Raw genomic sequence first — 17,704 nt, 5'->3', positions numbered from 1 at the left:
CACGGGTAGTGGTAGTGACTGTGGAAATGGGTTGTCATGCAGCACAGGGGGTGGCACGGTGTCTGCCCGCTGTGGGCTGAAGTCAGCTCCAATTCACAGTCCATCAAGCTCTGTCCTGGCGCATGTTGCCTCAGGCCTGAGTGACATTGCTGAAGGATCTGGGAGAGGTTCTTGCATGCCTCTTGGAGAGGTAAATAAGTACCCTCAGGGTGCAAGTGTGCCAGGCAGGCATTAGAGTGACTTATCCCCAGAGAACACCTATTCTAGGTCAGGAAAGCAGGCTTTTAATGAGCTTAAGAAGTCATGCTTAATTTTTAATAATTGCTTAGTGATCACTCGCATCAGTAACAACCCATTTTCAAATGCATAAATCAAGTCATTGAAGACTACGCTGCTGCTGCCAATCACTTCTAGAGCAGTCCTTCCACTTAAGGATCCTTAAGTGGATATTTTGCAATTACTCCTTTTTAATCTGAATATGTCTCAAACCAAAACAAATGCCCTCCCTTTTCCTTGTCCCAGGTGCGGAGGTCCTGTCTGCAGAATTTGTGCACAAAACACAGTCTGAACCTGTCCAGAAGGAAACCTCAGCTCACGATGATCCTGGCTTGGAAACAAAGAGACCAAAGACACTGAAGAACCCAGATATGAAAAAGGTTCCTGTTGCTGAGACCATCACAAAGCCAGTGAAAAGTAAGTTGCTAAAAAGTGTGGCTAACAGCCCATCAAGCCAAAAAGCAAGCAGAAAGTGGTAAGAGCACTGTTCCCTGTGGAAATCTTTCCTTGAAAAGCTGAGCTGTCAAACGTCACAGCCGGCTCATGACCAGATGGTAGTAACCGCGTGTTTGGCAGCAGCCAAAGGGCCTGACGACATTTAGTGCTGAGGGGCTTGCTTTGGGTCTGAGTACTGTTGCCCCACAGCCTGCAGGCTCCCAGTTATGCACTTGTAGTGTAAAATATGAAGGCGTCTGTGAAAATCACCGTTACAGGATGTCCAAACCACACGGGGTCTCTTCTGAGCGCTTTCCTAAGCCCTCAGCTTGCATCCTTGGCAAACTGCTGGGATAGTTTAAAAAGCCTGATTTTTAACTGCTGAGCTCTGAAACTGTATTGAGGCAGCTCATGGACAGAGCATTATAACTTCTGCTCGTAGCCAGTGACTGCCTAGATTTTTAGTCCATTAACGTTGTAAATTCAGTCATTTTAAAAAGAGTCGAATTGTCTCAGCCTTCAGAGACAGACTGCAGCGGATTTAAGAGGCAGCATGGACAGCCCCTGAGTGTAGCGTCTGCAGGTGCTGCTGGGAGTCTGCTGTTAAACTGAGAACCAGTATTACGGTGCCAAAACAAATGATGGAACAGGAAAGTAATTTTCTGTTAATTTGTCGTGTTTTCTTACACTCGCACTTTGATATCCTTTTTCAGATCTGTCTCTGGTCTTTCTTTTTCCCCTTCCTGGGGGAGGTGGAGGCTTTGGAGTCTGGTTTAGCCACCTCAGCTCAGTTTATCCATTCTTCTTGGTCTTTTATTGCCACGTGTTCCTGAAACATCAGTGTGCATGTATCAAATGCCCCTTGTTGCCCCCGTCACGTGGGGGTTCCTGGAACGGATCCGGCCAGTGCTCTCACACAGGCAGGGTGTCAGATGGGTCCTGCTGAATGCCAGGATCTGCCAAAAATGCAAAATAAGAGTGTTTAGGAGTAAGAAATACTCAATTTATATGTCTTATTATGCCGTTCCCGAGGAAATTAAATGTAACACATAGGACTTTAGCACAGATGTAATTTAATAAGGTTTTACTTGAAGAGGGATTTTTGTGCTGGTTTTTAGTAGAAGGCATTAACCTTGTTTAATGACTTCATATTGTTTTTATGAACACAGGCCTTGAGCCATGGTGAGGGGCATTTTTAACGCTGAAAACTAAATGAACACCTAATTTGCTGTGCTCTGACTGCCTTTGGGAGCCCTCAGGTTTCTGCGCGTGCTCTGAAGTACAGCTCGGGCAGGTTATGCTCTTGAGAGTGTGTGCAGTGGGAAGCATGAGAGCAGGGTGGATTTTCTCTGTGTTTTAGAGGGTGGATTATTGAAAGCATAGCGCAGGGTTTGTCTGAGAAAATTACAAATACTCAAACTAGAAGAATATTTAAATAAAAAAATTGATTAAGGAAACACTTAAAATATCTCAGGTTGTATTTAAGTGGCCATACTACCCTGTGCACAGAGGCCAAGGGAAATTTTGTTCACTCTGGATCCCGTGCCTTTTATTTCTGAGAATAAAGCGCTTTCCTGAGGTTGCTTAGATCCCAACTCTGGATCCTTTTGTAGCAGTCATAGAGGTGGTTTTGTAGCATGATCATGGAGGTGGTTTTTTTAAAGTGTGCAAATTCCATGTTGGAGAGACACTTTTTTCCTGCCAAACTGAAAGCCTGCTTTGAACCCCTTCTCGAAGCAGAGCTCTGTGGCCTTCGTTTGTTCTCTGACTTTGTTTTTCTCACGCAGAGTGGAAGGAGCCATTCTCTGTCCTCCCGAGCGAAGTTTCTTCCCAATGCCATGGAGCAGATAGCCAAACGAGGGAGATTTACCCAGGCATGGTTGCTGATCTCGGTTTCGATCTGAAGGGGAACGACTACGAGTCCCACGCCTTGAACTTGCTGGCTGATCTGGCTCTGGCTTCTTGTATTCCTTCATTTATCCCCAGGGACAGCACGATGATCGCTGTGTCCTGCAGCCCCTCCAGTGACTCTGCAAAGGAGCAGCAGAGTCATCGCAAGCACAAATCCTTGCGTGTTGCTTCCGACCATGAATACCACAGGGTAGACAAGCTTGCAAAGGGAGCCACCTCTCCTAGCAAAGCATTGCCAAACCAGAAGCTTCCTCCTGCTGAAAAAATAGACTTAAGTGACTTGGCCTCTATTCCCAGGGAGAAAAGCCCTGGGATTTTCAGCAAGAAGAACAGTGCGAGCCCCAGCCCTGCAAAACCCCATGCATTGCCTCCAAGAGAGACTCAAGAAGCTGCCGAGGTGAACAAGCACTGCTTCATCTCTGCCGAGCACTCGTATGCCTCGCAGATGCCTGAACACTCAAAGAAACACATGTATCCCAGAGGTGCCCCCTACCCTGGCCCAGCACCCTCCAGAAACATGACCAGGAATGCCCGAGTAGGACCCCTGGTTGGGAAAGTCCTGCCTTTCCGCCACCAGCAGAACAGCACCCACCACCAGCGGCCCTTCGAGGCTGTGACGATGAGGCGCAGGAGCAGGCTGAAGGAGGACTTCGCCAAGTCTCACACAGTGAACATCTGCGGCGAGTCCGTGAAGGTGACTTGCCATTGGGAGGCAGAGTATCTCTTCAATTTGGACAGCAGATACACCAACAATGCCCTGGAGAAAACCGTCATCCGCGCCCTGCACGGGTAAGTGAGTCTGGAAGGCCATCTGCAGGGGATGTCTCTTGGTGGATGTCTGGAGCGCTTTTGGAAGGAGCTTTCTTTGCTCTTTTTTGCTTTGCTTTGCATGATAATTGCCTTTTTCCCCATGCTCAGATGCCCAGTTTTCCTGTGTTAAGGCTAGTGTGTCTTCTCTGCGGAGAAGGACTTGGGGATACTGGTGGGTGAAAAATTGAACATGAGCCAGCAATGTGCTCTCGCAGCCCAGAAAGCCAGCCGTATCCTGGGTTGCATCAAAAGAAGCATGACCAGCAGGTTGAGGGAGGGAATGCTCCCCTTCTCCTCCACTCTGGTGAGACCCCACCTGGAGTACTGCCTCCAGCTCTGGAGCCCTCAGCACAAGAAAGACATGGACCTGTTGGAGAGGGTCCAGAGGAGGCCACAAAAATGGTCAGAGGGCTGGAACACGTCTGCTATGAGAACAGGCTGAGAGAGTTGGGGTTGTTCAGCCTGGAGAAGAGAAGGCTCCGGGGAGATCTTATTGCGGCCTTTCGATATATAAAGGGGGCTTATAGGAAAGACAGAGAATGACTTTTTACCAAGGCATGTAGTGACAGGACAAGGGGCAATGGTTTTAAACTGAGAGAGGGTAGGTTTGGTTTGGACATAAGGAAGAAATGTTTTACAGTGAGGGCAGTGAGACACTGGGACAGGTTGCTCAGAGAAGTTGTGGATGCCCCGTCACTGGAAGTGATCAAGGTGAGGTTAGAGGGGGCTTTGAGCAACCTGATGTAGTGGAAGATGTCCCTAGCATCTTCCCCCATGGCAAGGGGGGATTGGACTAGATGATCTTTAAAGGTTCCTCCTAACCCAAGCCGTTCTATGATTCCTGTGGCTCTGCAGCTAGAATTGGTACCTAGAGCCATGAACAGAAGTCCTCCTTTGCAGCTGTGAGTTTCTCTTTTTTTGAACAAGCTGGAACCCGCATCAAGTGATCTGTGTCTGTTTGCAGCCCCCCTGCATTGGGGCTTAGCACCATGGGGAACCAGGAGATGAGTTACCTTGTGCTAGTCAACTGGAAGGAGGGTGAAGACATTTCAGGCTGTGTTTGCTTTCCTTTCCAGGCCCTGGGACCCTGATCTGCCCGACGACGTGGAAGAGATGAAGCTGATACTTCATATGTGGGTGGCTCTCTTCTACAGCAAACCCAGCAAACTCCTGAGCAGCACGAGGAAGGTGGTGGAGCACAGCAACCCTGAGAAATACGTCTCAATAAATAGCACTGGGGACTTTCTTGAGTTGAGTGATGATGGTGAGGATTGTTTTGGGTTGGAGACATGCCCTGCAGACTCTCGGTCAGACCCTGACCAGACTCCCAGCAGCTCTCTGGATCGCAGCACACGTTGCCATGGACCTTTCCACCCAGAGGAGAGCCCTGCAGACTCTCAGACTGATGCTGATGGGACTCCTGGTGTTGTCGATAGTATGGTATCATCTTCTTCAGGGGAGCTGCCCTGTGGGGAGGAGGAGCCTTCCTCCACAAGCTGTCCCGAGAGCCTTTCCCTCGCTGAACATGCTGATGAGAACCTGGCTGTGAAAGACAGGCAGCCGGCGGTCATTCCTGAGGAGCACATGCATGACGTCGCAACCATCACTGCGGTAAGAGCTTGGGGTTTGGGTGATACGAGTCTACAAGGGCATGCAATGCATTTTGCACTTATAGGAGTAGGATCTTCTGAGAGGAGTGGAGCAGACGTCTTTGGGGGCTCCCTTAGAGCCAGGTAGTGGGGGTCTCCAAAGCAGGACAGAGAAACGTCCCCCCAGCATTTAGCTGTCCCAAGCGATTGCCACACAGACATGCTCAGTCACCATAAAAAAGAAGCTTTCAGGCCTCAATCCGAGTTTGGATGTCCTCTTGGACTGAGCTGGCAGCCCTGGGCTCTGGCATGAGCCGTATCTATCCCTGTCCAAGGGAGCAGGGCCTTGACATGGATGCTCTCCAAGGCGGGAGGAATCCCAAAAAATCAGAGCAATGAAAGTGTCGAGCTCAGCATCTGTCCCCAGTTTCGGCTGTGAGCTGTGCAAGCCTGGCCGAGGTCTCAGACCTGCACTTAACTGAGGGAGGAGAGGAACCACGAACACCCCAGACCGACACTCAGAAGCCTGCCTGTCTCCTGTGGGCAGCTGCATTTGCCTGCCCATGGTCACGGCAGCCCAGACGTGTCAGGGGACACGGCACAGCCTTTCTTCCACTGGTTTGGGTGAGCTGACGTTTGCTGGCTTGGAGAGGTTTCCCCCACACAGATGGCAGTGCAGTGCTTCACAACACTTCCCTTGCCCCTCTGGTGAAGTTAGGTAATGTTCCATTCTGAGTAGGGTTTTTTAAATTAATTTTTACAGTTTCTACGGTCTGCAGATGGTCAGGAGTGGAGGTACTTGGGTAAATATAAAACATGGGTGTCTGCTGACATTTTTCAAGCCTGAATTCTTGAACAAAACTAATTCCTTTAAAACTTCTGCTCTGAACAAACAGGCAGCTGCCATAGGGCTGCAACTGTTTTGCACGAAGGGAAAAATATCCCAGTGTTTGTTACCACCTGGGTTTAGTGCTGTGAAGCAGGCAGAAGTGTTTTGGGAGGAAATGTGGGATCAGTGTCCATAGTGTCCAATATAGCTTGCTTGGACAGATAAACTCAGTAGAGATAAGAGAATGCTGCTACATACACTACCTCTGGGCACTGGCTGATGGTCCCTGCATAGTTTGGCCTAATTTTAAGCCATTTCACAGTGTAAAGAAGGTAGAAAAGTTTCAAAACCTTTCCCTGGCTGTCTGTGGGACTCTGCTTGCCAGCTGCAGTGGGGATGGTAGCGGCTCACGTGATGTAAGGATTCAACCTGGACTTATTTTAGAGACGAACTCATGTCCTCAGCGTGAACTCATGTCCTCAGTGTCTGAGAACTAGTGTCCTCAGATGCTGTTGGAATGGTTGTACTCACAAAATTTGAGCATTTAAAATATCCATGCCCTCCTGCACGGGTGTCTCAGCTCCTGCATTTGCCTCCCTTGAAGATTAACCTCTGAATTGTGTTGTTTCAGGAGGAACCACCCAAGGAGGGACTGCCGGATGCTATGATCACCCCTAGCCCTTCTGATGAGCTCAGCGATGCCGGCAAGTCCCCAGCTGTGCTGAGCAGGGAAAACCCACACAGCCCAGCGACAGGTTCCAGTATAGCTCCCTGGAGTGATGCACCAAGTGCGCTGCGTGGACATGGAGAGCAGCAAGAGAGCGGGTGGGCAGCAGGGTCAGGGAGTGGCCCCGGCCCTCCTGAAGAAAGGGAGAACTTGGGAGATGCTGGGCACTGTACAGAGGTTGAGGACAGCAGCTGGGCCACCAGCAACGGACCACAACATGCCTGTGATTCAATGCCCTTAGAAGCACATCCCAAAAGTGCAAAGCCCGATGGAGCCAGTGGGGAAGGGAGGGAATCACAAGACCCCTTCGGACATCCAGAAAAAGAGGAGGAAAAGGTGGAAGAGGGGAAAAAAGAGAAAGAGGACTCTGAATATGAAAGCACAGTCCTGGGGCCTGTTGATTTAGCATTTTCTGAAAGCGGTGATACCAATGTGGAGCATGAGCACGGCGAGCAGAAGCCAGTGAATTCGGCGTGTCTGAAGGACTTTGGCATTCCTGGAGAGAGCCCTGTGCCCAGCCCTGCTGCCTTAGCATCCCCCTGCCCAGGCAGATCAATGCCAGTGCTGTCAGATGGGACTGGGACTGAGACTGGCCCTCAGGGGCTTCCTGGTGAGATGGCACCAAGCCTGGACACGCTGCAAGAGCCCTGGGAGGCTCTGGCCATCTCAGGTGCGGAGACAAATGGTGTTGGTTCGGCACACACAGCCAGTCCAGCCGATGTGGGGTCACCCCATGACAGCGGGTTGATGCTGCCGTTACCGTCTGACCCGAGCCTTGTCTGTGGGGCACAGCCAGACAGCATTACAGGCAACGTGGGACCTGCCGGAGAGATGCTCAGGGACGGCTTGGAGCAGAAAGACGAGGATCGTGCGCCCTCTGCAGAAATGTGGGCGCCTGCTGGGAGCAAAGCTGCCGGCACAGCTGGCCTCGAGTCACCGTACAGCCAGGGAGTGTCACTAACCTTGTGCTCTGACTCCAGCTGTGTCTGCGTCACATCTCTTGATGAAGCAACAGATCCGGGGGCTGCTCAAGAGGACCAGAAGGCCATGGCAAGCGTCCAGTCTCCATCACAGGGCAGACTGGGAGGGAGCAGCTGCCTTTCCCAAAGGTGCGGAGGAGACGTTTATGCTGACCTCACTTTGCTGAGGACTGGTGAATCAAACCAAGAAGGGAACAAGTTTTTGGTGGAAGAACAGCATAGCAGCCCTTCTGCCAACCAGACAGATGTGCTGGATGAACCCTCGGGTGCAGGTGATGGCCAGGGCTTCACCTTCAACTCTACAGCCTTAGCAGGTGACTCTGAAGCTGGGGAGAGCAATGATGTGTGCCTCAGTGCAGAGAAGTCCCCTGGGAGCGACAAAACAAACACAAGGATGGTGACTAACCCACTGCAGGAGCCAGAAACCTCTCTTCAGGACCTGCTGGAATCAGAGCCCTCCTCCTCGGTGACAGAGGGGATGTCTGCCATGAAGGAGCACCCCAGGCAGCAGCAGAGCTCCCCAGGCAGCCTGTCCCCACCTGCCCATGCAGGCTCAGTTCCTGCTTCTCCCCCCCAGCAGGACCCTCTTCCCCGTGGGGGAGATGCAGACCACCCCTACCACTTGTTAGAGCAAAGCGAGTGGGGGTCAGTCCTGTGCCAACACGGGAAGTCCTGCGGGCAAGTAGGTTCTGCAGAGGTGAGTGTGGCTGCCAAGAGCCCGGACAGCTCCTTAAAGCCCAGATGTGAAGAAGAGGTGAAAAAAGACACGGGCCCATGCTATGCAAAGCTAACGGAGAGCTCCCCTATGGATGTGCTTGTGCCAGGTGACCCGGGATCAATGCCTCCTTCTCCTCCGCTTGGTCACAAGGCAGATCTGCATGGGGCTGAGCCGGACTCAGTTCTCGTTGTGCACCCCAAGATGCCTTCTCCTGGCACGAGTCTGGCTCCAGACGGTGCCCCGGGGTCCTGCTGCATGGGCACCTGCCCCAGGTGTGCCAGCCCTGGGGACCAAGCAGTGGATGTGGTAGGGAGCCACAAGAAGGAACCCATCCTGCCTGAGGATTCAGAAGGAGGAAGCAGTGCCCCTCTTGCCAGTCCTGCATCTTTTTTGGCAGGGGAGTTGCTCATGCCACTGTGTGAGCCCCAGTCTCTGTGCAACCAGGGCAAGCACGAGGCTGAGGGTTCCGATGCATTTGCTGACCTGCACCATGCTAGCACGGAGGTGGGAGAGGGAGAAATCCCCCCTCTCCCCTTCCCGATGTTGCCATTACGTGCACGCAGAGGAATCTCTGGAGAGAGTCCGGAGCTTAGTGACACTGAGGATATTTTGGACATGCTCCCGAGGACAGAGCAGCTCCCCAGCAAGGACAGGCACATGGGCTTGACCTTTGAAGATCTGTTTGAGACTTTCTCTGGCGACTCAGACCCGGAGTATTTTGGGGGACCTTCACAGTCCCTGCTTACAGCCAGGGGTTTCCACAGCACGAGATCCATGGATGCTGCAGGCACAAGGACTAACTGTGACTCCTCCTCCGCGAGCTCAGTGCACACGGAGGGGCACGGCGAGGACTGGGGCTCGCTGGGCACGGAGGAGGGCTGTTCACAGGCTGAGTGCAGCTGGGCGATCGGTCCAGGGGAAACCAGCAGCAGGCACGTTCCACCGTATGTCAATATTAGGGACAGCCAAGGGATCACCAAGGACTACTGGAACTTCGTGGTCACCAAAAAGTGCCAGGAGAGGATGGGAAATTTGCAGCCTTCGAAGAGGAGCAGTCACTGTGCGGGGCAGTCTCATTTGCTAAGGTCACTGATGAGCACTTGGAGAGGTTTTGAGGAAATCACCCAGCACACTTTGGACATGGAGTGTCTCCGTTTCCATTATAAGCTAAAACAAATCCTAAGGAGTGGGAAACCACCCTTTTCTACCTCCAAAAGCATCTTTCCAAAAGACTTTTCTCCCCAGGTGATGTCTGAGACATTGCCTGTGCAAGAAGCTCCCATCCCGCTCTCCCCGCGGAGCAGGAGCCCTTTGCAGGTGACGATCCTGCCCTCTGACATGTGGCTGAGCAGGCTTGGCTGGTACCGACGAAGCAGCTGGCATGGGGACCCATGTACCCCATGGGAGGACACCCTCTGTGACGAGAGGAGCAGGGCCAGATCCCAGAGCCAGGGCAGCATGGCTCCCTTCCACCTCAGCAAGCTCAAATACGATAATAAGCTAAAGGACTCGTGGGGGGACATCGCTGTCATCCTCGACGAGTACGCAGAGTTCAACAGGGTGATGCTGAGCAGGGCTGAAATGGGGAGCGAGGGCGGAGGGCTGGTCCCGGCACACAGGGAGGCTGTGAGCGAGTGGACGTGCACGTCCCTGCCCAGGAGGATGGCCGCCTTCGAGGACATGATTGCAGACCTGTGCAGCACGCTGCGTTTCCGCCTGTACAGCGTGGCCAAGGAGGCCTGTGGTCACGCTGGCATGTTCTACGTGGTGGAGACGGGCAAGGACCCTTTCTTTGCACGAGTTAAGGTAATGGCTGGTTCTGCCAGTGTGGACGGGGGGACGGGTGGTCCTGGGGTGAGAGCCGAGGGCAGCAGGAGCAGGCGCAGAGCAAGCTTGCTCAACCTGGGACAGATGGCATTTCGTTCCCTTGAGCCAGGAGCCACCTCTGCCATTTCATCTCAGCTCCCACTGCCAGAAATTAGAATCATAGAATCATTTAGGTTGGAAAAGACCCCTAAGATCATCGAGTCCAACCGTAAACCTAATGCTGCCAAGTCCACCACTACACCATGTCCCTAAGCGCCACATCTACACGGCTTTTAAATACCTCCAGGGATGGCGACTCCACCACTTCCCTGGACAGCCTGTTCCAATGCTTACAACCCTTTCAGTGAAGAATTTTTTCCTAAGATCCAATCTAAACCTCCCCTGGTGCAACTTGAGGCTGTTTCCTCTCATCCTATTGCTTGAACATCCCCCTGGCCAAAACAGATCAGAGTTCATGCAGGAGTAGCCCAAACTCAACCCCCCCAAGGTGGCTTTTGCTTGAGCTCTCATTAAAGGGTTGGAAACTTGGGGAGGGTGATTGCATGGGAAAATTTGCTGCTCCAAAAAAGCGAGGAGGCCCAATGCGTGGTATGGTGAGATGCTCGAGGTGGTTTTCTAAAAGGTTTTTGCCCACAAAGGTAAATGGCTGCTTCTTCCTCCTCTGGCTGGAGCCCTCCCTGGCCTGGAGTGCACAGTGCCTTTGACAGATGGACACCATAGGGTGCCCTTGACACCAGGGCACCTGGTTGGAGTCACTGTCTCGTTCCTCTCTCCTTGTCCCCAGACCTGCATGTGCCAGGAGCGTGGCATAGCTGTCGTGATTCTCCATACAAACCTTCTGACACGATTTCTGTTTCAGACCTTGCTGAAGAAAGATGGCCGCGTGGAGATGGAGCCTCTGAGCTTCTGCGAAGCGAAACACCCAGACGCTGATAGACTGCTTGTCGTCATCAGGAACGAGGACATTCTCTCGCACATCCACAACGTAAGGCCTGAGTCTGTCCTTTTTTTCTACCAGCACCATTTTTGAATATCAGGATCCATTTTAAAGGTTTTTAAGTTTTACACTATAGATAGCTGTAGATTTAATTGTCAGTCTCTGTGGATACACTGTTCTCTCCACTGAAAGAACAGTGCTTCATGAAGAGCTGTTAAATATTTCAAAAACATGAAATCTGTCAGTTCTGCTTTTCTTCTGTCTCCGTTTTTGATCGCTGAATAACATCACTTGGAGTAGCCCAGCTCAAAGGAGTCAGGCTGGGCTTATCTTGTGCAATGGAGCAGTTCAGCCAGGCTTTGGCTCAAGGGCTCCAGTGAATATTGCAGCAGACTGACCCACCTGTAACTCCCTGTATTGCTGTCCCCAGCTTTGGGTTGGGCTGTGGAGACACAAGTGTCAGGGTGATGCAGACAGGACGGGGTGGGCTCCCCGGGTCTCCCGGGAGTGGGTGTGAGTTGCAGAGAAGTGCAAACACTGTTGAAACGCAGCTGCGTGCACAAAAGCATGTCTGCCTTGAGCAGGTCCCGTGCTTGCTGAAGCTAAAGCACTGTCCGAACGTGGTGTTTGCTGGAGTGGACAGCCCCGAAGATATAACACGTCACACGTACCAGGAGCTGTTTCATACTGGTGGCTTCATGGTGTCGGACAACGAGGTGTTGGAAACGGTAACGCTGGGTGAGTCTCGCTGCGGCCTCTCGTTTGGATGCAAACACACAGCGTTGGCTCCCAGCCTTGTCCGCTGGTTTGCTGACACCTTCCAAAAACTTGCCATGGGCATCCTCTGCTCCCGCTTTAGCGGGGGTGATTCTTTTCTTCTATGACATTTATAGAACCTGTCTGGATAGTGGGTCCGGGTCAGGGGCTCCCGAAAACATCTAAGTACAGCGAGGGCCACCGAGATGGTCAGAGGCTGGAGCAGGGGTTGTACAAGGACATTCAGCCTGGAGAAGGGAGGGCAAAGGGGAGACCTTGTTGCTGTCTTCAGCTCCCTAATAGGAAGGGGCAGAGAAAACGGAGCCACGCTCCTCCTGGAGACGTGCAGTGGTGGGACAAGAGGTGACAGGGACAAGTTGCTCTTAGCCCTTTAGATATTAGGGGGAAAAAATTCACAGCAAGTGTGTTCAAACACCAGGACAGGATCCCAGTTTCACGACCTGGGTTGTGAATCTCCATCCTTGGAGATACTCAAACCTCACCTAGACAAAACCCTGAGCAACCTCAGGTGGCCCAACTTTGAGCAGGGGTTAGGCCAGAGACCCCCAGGCACCCTTTCAACCCTTGGTTACCCTCTGGCTCTTGCTGTCTCCCCAGGCCAACTGAAAGAGGTGGTGAAGGTGCTGGAGAAGCTGAACAGAAGCGGGAGGTGGAAGTGGCTCCTTCACTACAAGGAGAGCAAGAAGCTCAGAGAAGACGTCAGGTAACGGCTCTGCGGTGGCAGCTCCCTCATCCCTGCCGTCCTCGTCACCACAGCAAGGACGTACCCACCGTGTTGGAGTGTGGTGTCCCATTCAGTGCACTCAGTGCAGGGACACAGGGCAAGTTAGGTGCCTCTGGTCAGGTTCTGGCCTCTTACAAGATGAATTTGAAGATTTTTGTTTAAATAAGAACTTTTCTTATCAGTGAGAGACCGTGTGCCTCAAGTCTGGAATTGCCAGAGGTCAGCATTTGCGTGCTAGCAAGTAAAGTGCGATAGATTTTTTTTTTATATACCTATAGGAGACGGAGCAGCAGGACATGGGACCTGGAAAGGATCAGATGGCCTGAAACTTTGTGTCTTGCACGTGATCCCGGATGAGGCAGAGCTCTGGCAGCTGCTTCTTGCACCCCGCTGTATCTCCATAAGGCAGTTCCCTCCTCTCTTTGGCAGAGATGCCCTCTGTGAGCGTTGCAGCCTGCAAGGGGCTTGAGGAAAGGCACAGATTTCGTTTGAGGAGCTGCGTGCTCCGAAAGCTGCCTCTGCAAACTGAGCTCCCTTCCCACCAGCTCACCCCAGCTCCTGCACACACACACACCGGGAGCTCGGGCTACCTTCCTGGGCCTCTCTCTGCTGCGCCATCTCATTGCTGTTTCTTTTTCTGTCCCATCACTTGCGTGATTTGGATGAGCAATGAGGAGCTCTGATTTTGTAATGTGGAGAGGAACTGGGGTGTCTTGGGGAGTGCATAAAATCAAAAGGGAAAAGCAGAACTTTTCCTGCTCATATTTGCTACTTATTTTAGATTATTTGCAATGACGTATATTTCAATGATGCAATCTGAAAAAGATAAGTAAGACGGCAAATATTTTTGTCATGGTTTAACCCCAGCTGGCAACTAAGCCCCACCCAGCTGCTCGCTCACTCCCCCTAGGTGGGATGGGGGAGAGAATCGGAAGAGTAAAAGTGAGAAAACTCATGGGTTGAGATAAAGACAGTTTAATAGGGAAAGCAAAACAAGGAATTCCTTCACTCCTTCCCATGGGCAGGCAGGTGTTCAGCCATCTCCAGGACAGCAGGGCTCCATCACGCCTAACGGTGACTTGGGAAGACAAACACCATCGCTCCGAATGTCCCCCCCTTCCTTCTTCTTCCCCAGCTTTACGTGCTGAGCATGACGCCGTATGGTGTGGAATGTCCCTTTGGGCAGTTGGGGTCAGCTGTCCCGGCCGTGTCCCCTCCCAGCTCCTTGTGCCCCCCCAGCCCACTCGCTGGTGGGGTGGGGTGAGGAGCAGAACAGGCCTTGACTGTGTGTCAGCACTGCTCAGCAGGAATCAACAACATCCCTGGGTGATCAGCGCTGTTTCCAGCAGAAATCCAAAACAGAGCCCCATCCTAGCTCCTGTGAAGAAAATTAACTCTACCCCAACCAAAACCAGCACAATTTTCCATTGCAATGTCCTGCTTTTATCATGTTTGAAGTCAGAGGGGGATGTTTTTATCGGGCAGGCTGCCTTTGTTAGTGCCAGACCACAGGTCAGAAAGGACGGCTTTCTAGTAACGACCTGTGAACAAAGGGGAAACTGGTCTGTTCTGTCTGAGCAGAAAATGTTACAACAAATGGGGAGAAATCTCAGATCCTCTCCACACTCAGCCTTTATGGTGATAGCACAAAGTAATCGTTCTGAAGACCTGGTTTTCAGTCGTTGAGTGGTGAGATGTCGCAGAAGCTCGAGGTCGGGTATTTCATCGCGGTCTGTGAGATGAGGACTCAACCTGTGCAGAGCAGATGCTGCTGTGGAGCAAGTGTTTTCTTTGTGCTCCGTCAACGGCATTCACATAGCATCTCTCAACCCCATTGTGGTGGGATAATGAGCCGTGGTCTGTTGGAGCTGCCTCGGAGCAAGGGGTCATTTTGTTTTCCTGCTGCATGCATGATCCGTACAGTGACGCTTGCTCCTGCCACCTCCATTTAGTGCTGGGTAGCAGGCGTAAAAACACCCATGAGGCTGGAAGAAACACACACAGGGGAAAGGCAGGTCCCATCATACCTGCTCATTCCTGGGAGAGGAGGGAGGGATGAAGCCCCTCGCCATTTCACCTTGCCCCTCTCTCGGCAGGGTGGACGCCAACGCCCGCAAGAAGCACTCGATCCTCAAATCATGCCAAGGAGCCGATCTCATCGAGGTGCTGCACTACCACGCCTGCGACTCCCGGTCGTCCCCTAAATCTGAGTACATCAAGTGCTTGTTGAACCTGCAGGTTCAGCACGTCAGCGCCAGGTTCGCTGTGTATCTCACAGGTAAGGAGGGGCTCTGGGTGCTGCCCTGTGCTGGTGCCCTCAACCCCCATGAGCACCATCTTAAATTGGCCTGGGAGGCAGTGGAGGAGGGACAAGAAACACCTCATTTGCTCCCATTTCTGCTAGAATCACGGGTAAGGTGTGAGTTGATTCATTGCAAATCAGAGCAGTAAAAGGCAAAATGAACAGGTTTTTGGAGCTCTGGTAAATTCTGGCAATTTTTCGAGCCTGTGGATGGCTTTACGTCACGTTCTAATTCTGGCCTTGCTGGGCTGAGGCTGTTTGCAAAGCAGCGCTGTTAATCTGCTCACATTTGCAAAACAGAATAACTGCAGTGGGATTTGGGGATATTTTCTGTCAGTTTCAAAACAACCTCGTTTGCTTGTTTGAATTACGGTGCCACTTCTTACTTTGCAGAAAAGCCCAGTGTCAGCAGGGAGGTTCTTGAAAGCAAAGGAATCCTCGTGACCGACATCAACACCTTCCTTGGGACAGTGCAGAAAGCGGCTGCCCCGTTTAGAAGAAGCTACTGGTAAGGGAGGAGGTCAGGATTGTCCCCTTCTCCTCCAAAAGTCCGGGAGGAGCTCCCAGTTGTCCCCTTCTCCTCCAAAAGTCCAGGAGCAGCTCCAGGTTTGTCTGTGGGGTGACAGGCAGGGAGCTGGGGTCCAGCCGCTCCCGCAGCAGAGCAGGGACCTTTCCCAGGGGCTGGTTGCAGGATCTGCTCCGGCTCTGCCAACACTTAGGGCCGACTCCAGAAGCTGTAGCCGGGAGGGCCGGCTCTTGGCAGAGCTGTGCTCGGCACTGCCGGCAACGGGAAGCATGCTGGCGCTTCCCTTGGGGAAGCTCTGCAAGAAGTCGGCGCTGCCTGGAGCGAGGAGGGGAGCAGAGCAATAACCAGTGCCACGTCTCTGTGTTGCAGGTGACAAAGCGAAGCCGCGGCACGGCTCCTCCCCAGGCCCTGCGGCGCCGGTTTGGGCATCCTGGTCCTCTGCGGGATGGCCCCCGACATCCTGGTGGGTTTGGGGTGCTGCCCACAGGAGCTGTGCGCAGAGAGGTTGCCCGGGAAGGTTGGCTCTAGTTCTGTATATAGAAATTATTTAAAGATGGCTAACGCAAATCCTTGCGGGGATTTACTCCCTGCCATCGGGTTGCATATAGGACAGAGGCTATTTTAACATTACACAGTTTTAAATTATTGGAGTGTTTTCAAGTGATTAGTGCAGCTGACATTGGAAGAAATAGGAAAATAAAAATTAAAAAAAAAAAAAAAAAGGCCATATACTTGAAGGTTAGGAGCAATACGAGTCCACAATAATGAATGCAGATTCCACATGGCTGTTGCTGTACATACCGTACACCAGACGCATGCGTTAGCTGCTGGGGTAGGTGTACAATTTAAATGGGTGTTAGCGACCATTGCCCGAGCATCGGTGAGCCTGCGGCAGTCCGCTCTACACTACATTTCAAGTCGCTCATGTTGCCTCTTGGTACCATTTACACTGCTGGGACTCAAGCGTGTTCTAGCATGTGGAAGTCTTGTGGAAGTCACGTGGAAGACGGATGACAGGATGCGGGAACAAAAAGCTCTTATTTGCAGTAGCTCAAACAAACGTGCGCGAGGAAGAAAATGCCGCATTAAAAACCTTTGTAAGATACCCTACCTATGGATGTGGCGGACAGGGTTGTCCTCTTTTTTTTATTTTAATAAAAGGATGCATGACTTTATATGGAGTTTGATTAATAAAACCCCCCTAAAAACTAAGTTTCACACCCCGCTGCTCTCTGGAGAGGGATTTCCTGCTCGGCACCCAGCCTCTCACATCCGCAGAGGTGGAAGACAGCAGCTTTCCCAGCTCACACATAGATCAGAAATCAGCTTTGTTCTGCATTACCCCCAACTTCGAAGCCCACACAGGAAGGAAAGAGTGAGCGAGACTGCGTGAGACTGCTTGGCTCTGACCGTGGTGGGCTCACAGAGCCGCAGGGTCGATACCCTCCTCCTTCCTGGCAGGAGAGGTGTACCGAGAGCCAGAGGAACAAGCAGCTTACGCAGAGAGGGGTAACAGAAGCATTTAGGGGAAGGAGCTCCTCATGCATTAGCTGTCTTGCCTTTGAAAAGGCTCAGCTTGGTGACATTGAGCACTGAAGCTGCTGAAGAGAGGAAGCACAAGGCAAGGGAGAACTTCCCCAGCCACTGCTCTGTGCCTCGCTCCGGCAATACAGGCACCAGGCTCCCGGCAGGCCCCGGTGGCTTAAAACAGAAAGGTGGTTCCTGGAATTTAGCGCCCGAGGAGAGGAAGTGCCAAAAGCCCCCAACCCCAGGGAGGGAGGGAGGAAGGAAAAGGGCAGCCGCAGCCAGGTTTAGCGCAGCACCGCTTTGTGAACGAGATGTGGTCAAAGCCCCAGTTCCTCTTCAGCAGCAGCATGAAAGCAGCACAGCTACGGCTGAAGGGAAGGATGAACCCGTTACCAGCCGCTCTGCCTGGCCAAGCACGGCAGCTGAGAGCAGGAGAAAGCTGTTCCAAGGCATTCGCTCATTTTTCCTGGCACTTGGCCTCGCTGTGTATAAACACGAGCCCTGCTCCTCGCTGTACACCTGCCGCCCAACAGCAGGATTGCTTCAGGCTGCAAGATCCCAGCCAGCGGAATCAATAAGGCTCGCTCCAAGGAGGAGCATCTCTTATTCAGAGAGAGATGAACGCCCGGTAGAGGAGCCGTAAGAGCAAGGATTATTTACTACTGCTTCAAGCAAGTGCTGTTTCTGGATGTAGGCACTAGGGGGGGAGCTGCAGGGAGCGAGCAGCCTTGCACCTACCCACAGCTTTGGCCACAGTGACAGGCCTTGGGCTGCGGCATCAAAAGCAGCCCTGAGAGCAGCTGGAGCAG

General features: G+C 52.3%; 1 protein-coding gene across 3 annotated transcripts in view; it reads left to right on the top strand.

The window, feature by feature from the left end:
- TASOR2 (transcription activation suppressor family member 2) overlaps positions 1–16,543 on the top strand; it is a 45,352-nt gene extending 28,809 nt beyond the window's left edge. For 2 of the 3 annotated variants that reach the window (XM_072857040.1, XM_072857057.1), the window contains 10 exons: positions 523–693; positions 2,499–3,411; positions 4,509–5,043; positions 6,482–10,081; positions 10,962–11,087; positions 11,624–11,777; positions 12,414–12,519; positions 14,637–14,818; positions 15,236–15,350; positions 15,738–16,543. In XM_072857040.1, the coding sequence (XP_072713141.1) occupies positions 523–693; positions 2,499–3,411; positions 4,509–5,043; positions 6,482–10,081; positions 10,962–11,087; positions 11,624–11,777; positions 12,414–12,519; positions 14,637–14,818; positions 15,236–15,350; positions 15,738–15,741 (5,906 nt within the window). In that variant the 3' untranslated portion in view covers positions 15,742–16,543. Of the gene's footprint in view, positions 1–522; positions 694–2,498; positions 3,412–4,508; positions 5,044–6,481; positions 10,082–10,961; positions 11,088–11,623; positions 11,778–12,413; positions 12,520–14,636; positions 14,819–15,235; positions 15,355–15,737 lie in introns of those variants that run through there. The other variant, XM_072857048.1, reaches the window with a different exon arrangement.
- The last annotated feature ends 1,161 nt before the right edge of the window (positions 16,544–17,704 follow it).

The sequence above is a fragment of the Ciconia boyciana genome, chromosome 1 (genome assembly GCF_034638445.1).
Source record: "Ciconia boyciana chromosome 1, ASM3463844v1, whole genome shotgun sequence".
NCBI classification, from domain to species: Eukaryota; Metazoa; Chordata; class Aves; order Ciconiiformes; family Ciconiidae; genus Ciconia; species Ciconia boyciana.
This window is presented reverse-complemented; position numbering and strand designations above follow the sequence as displayed.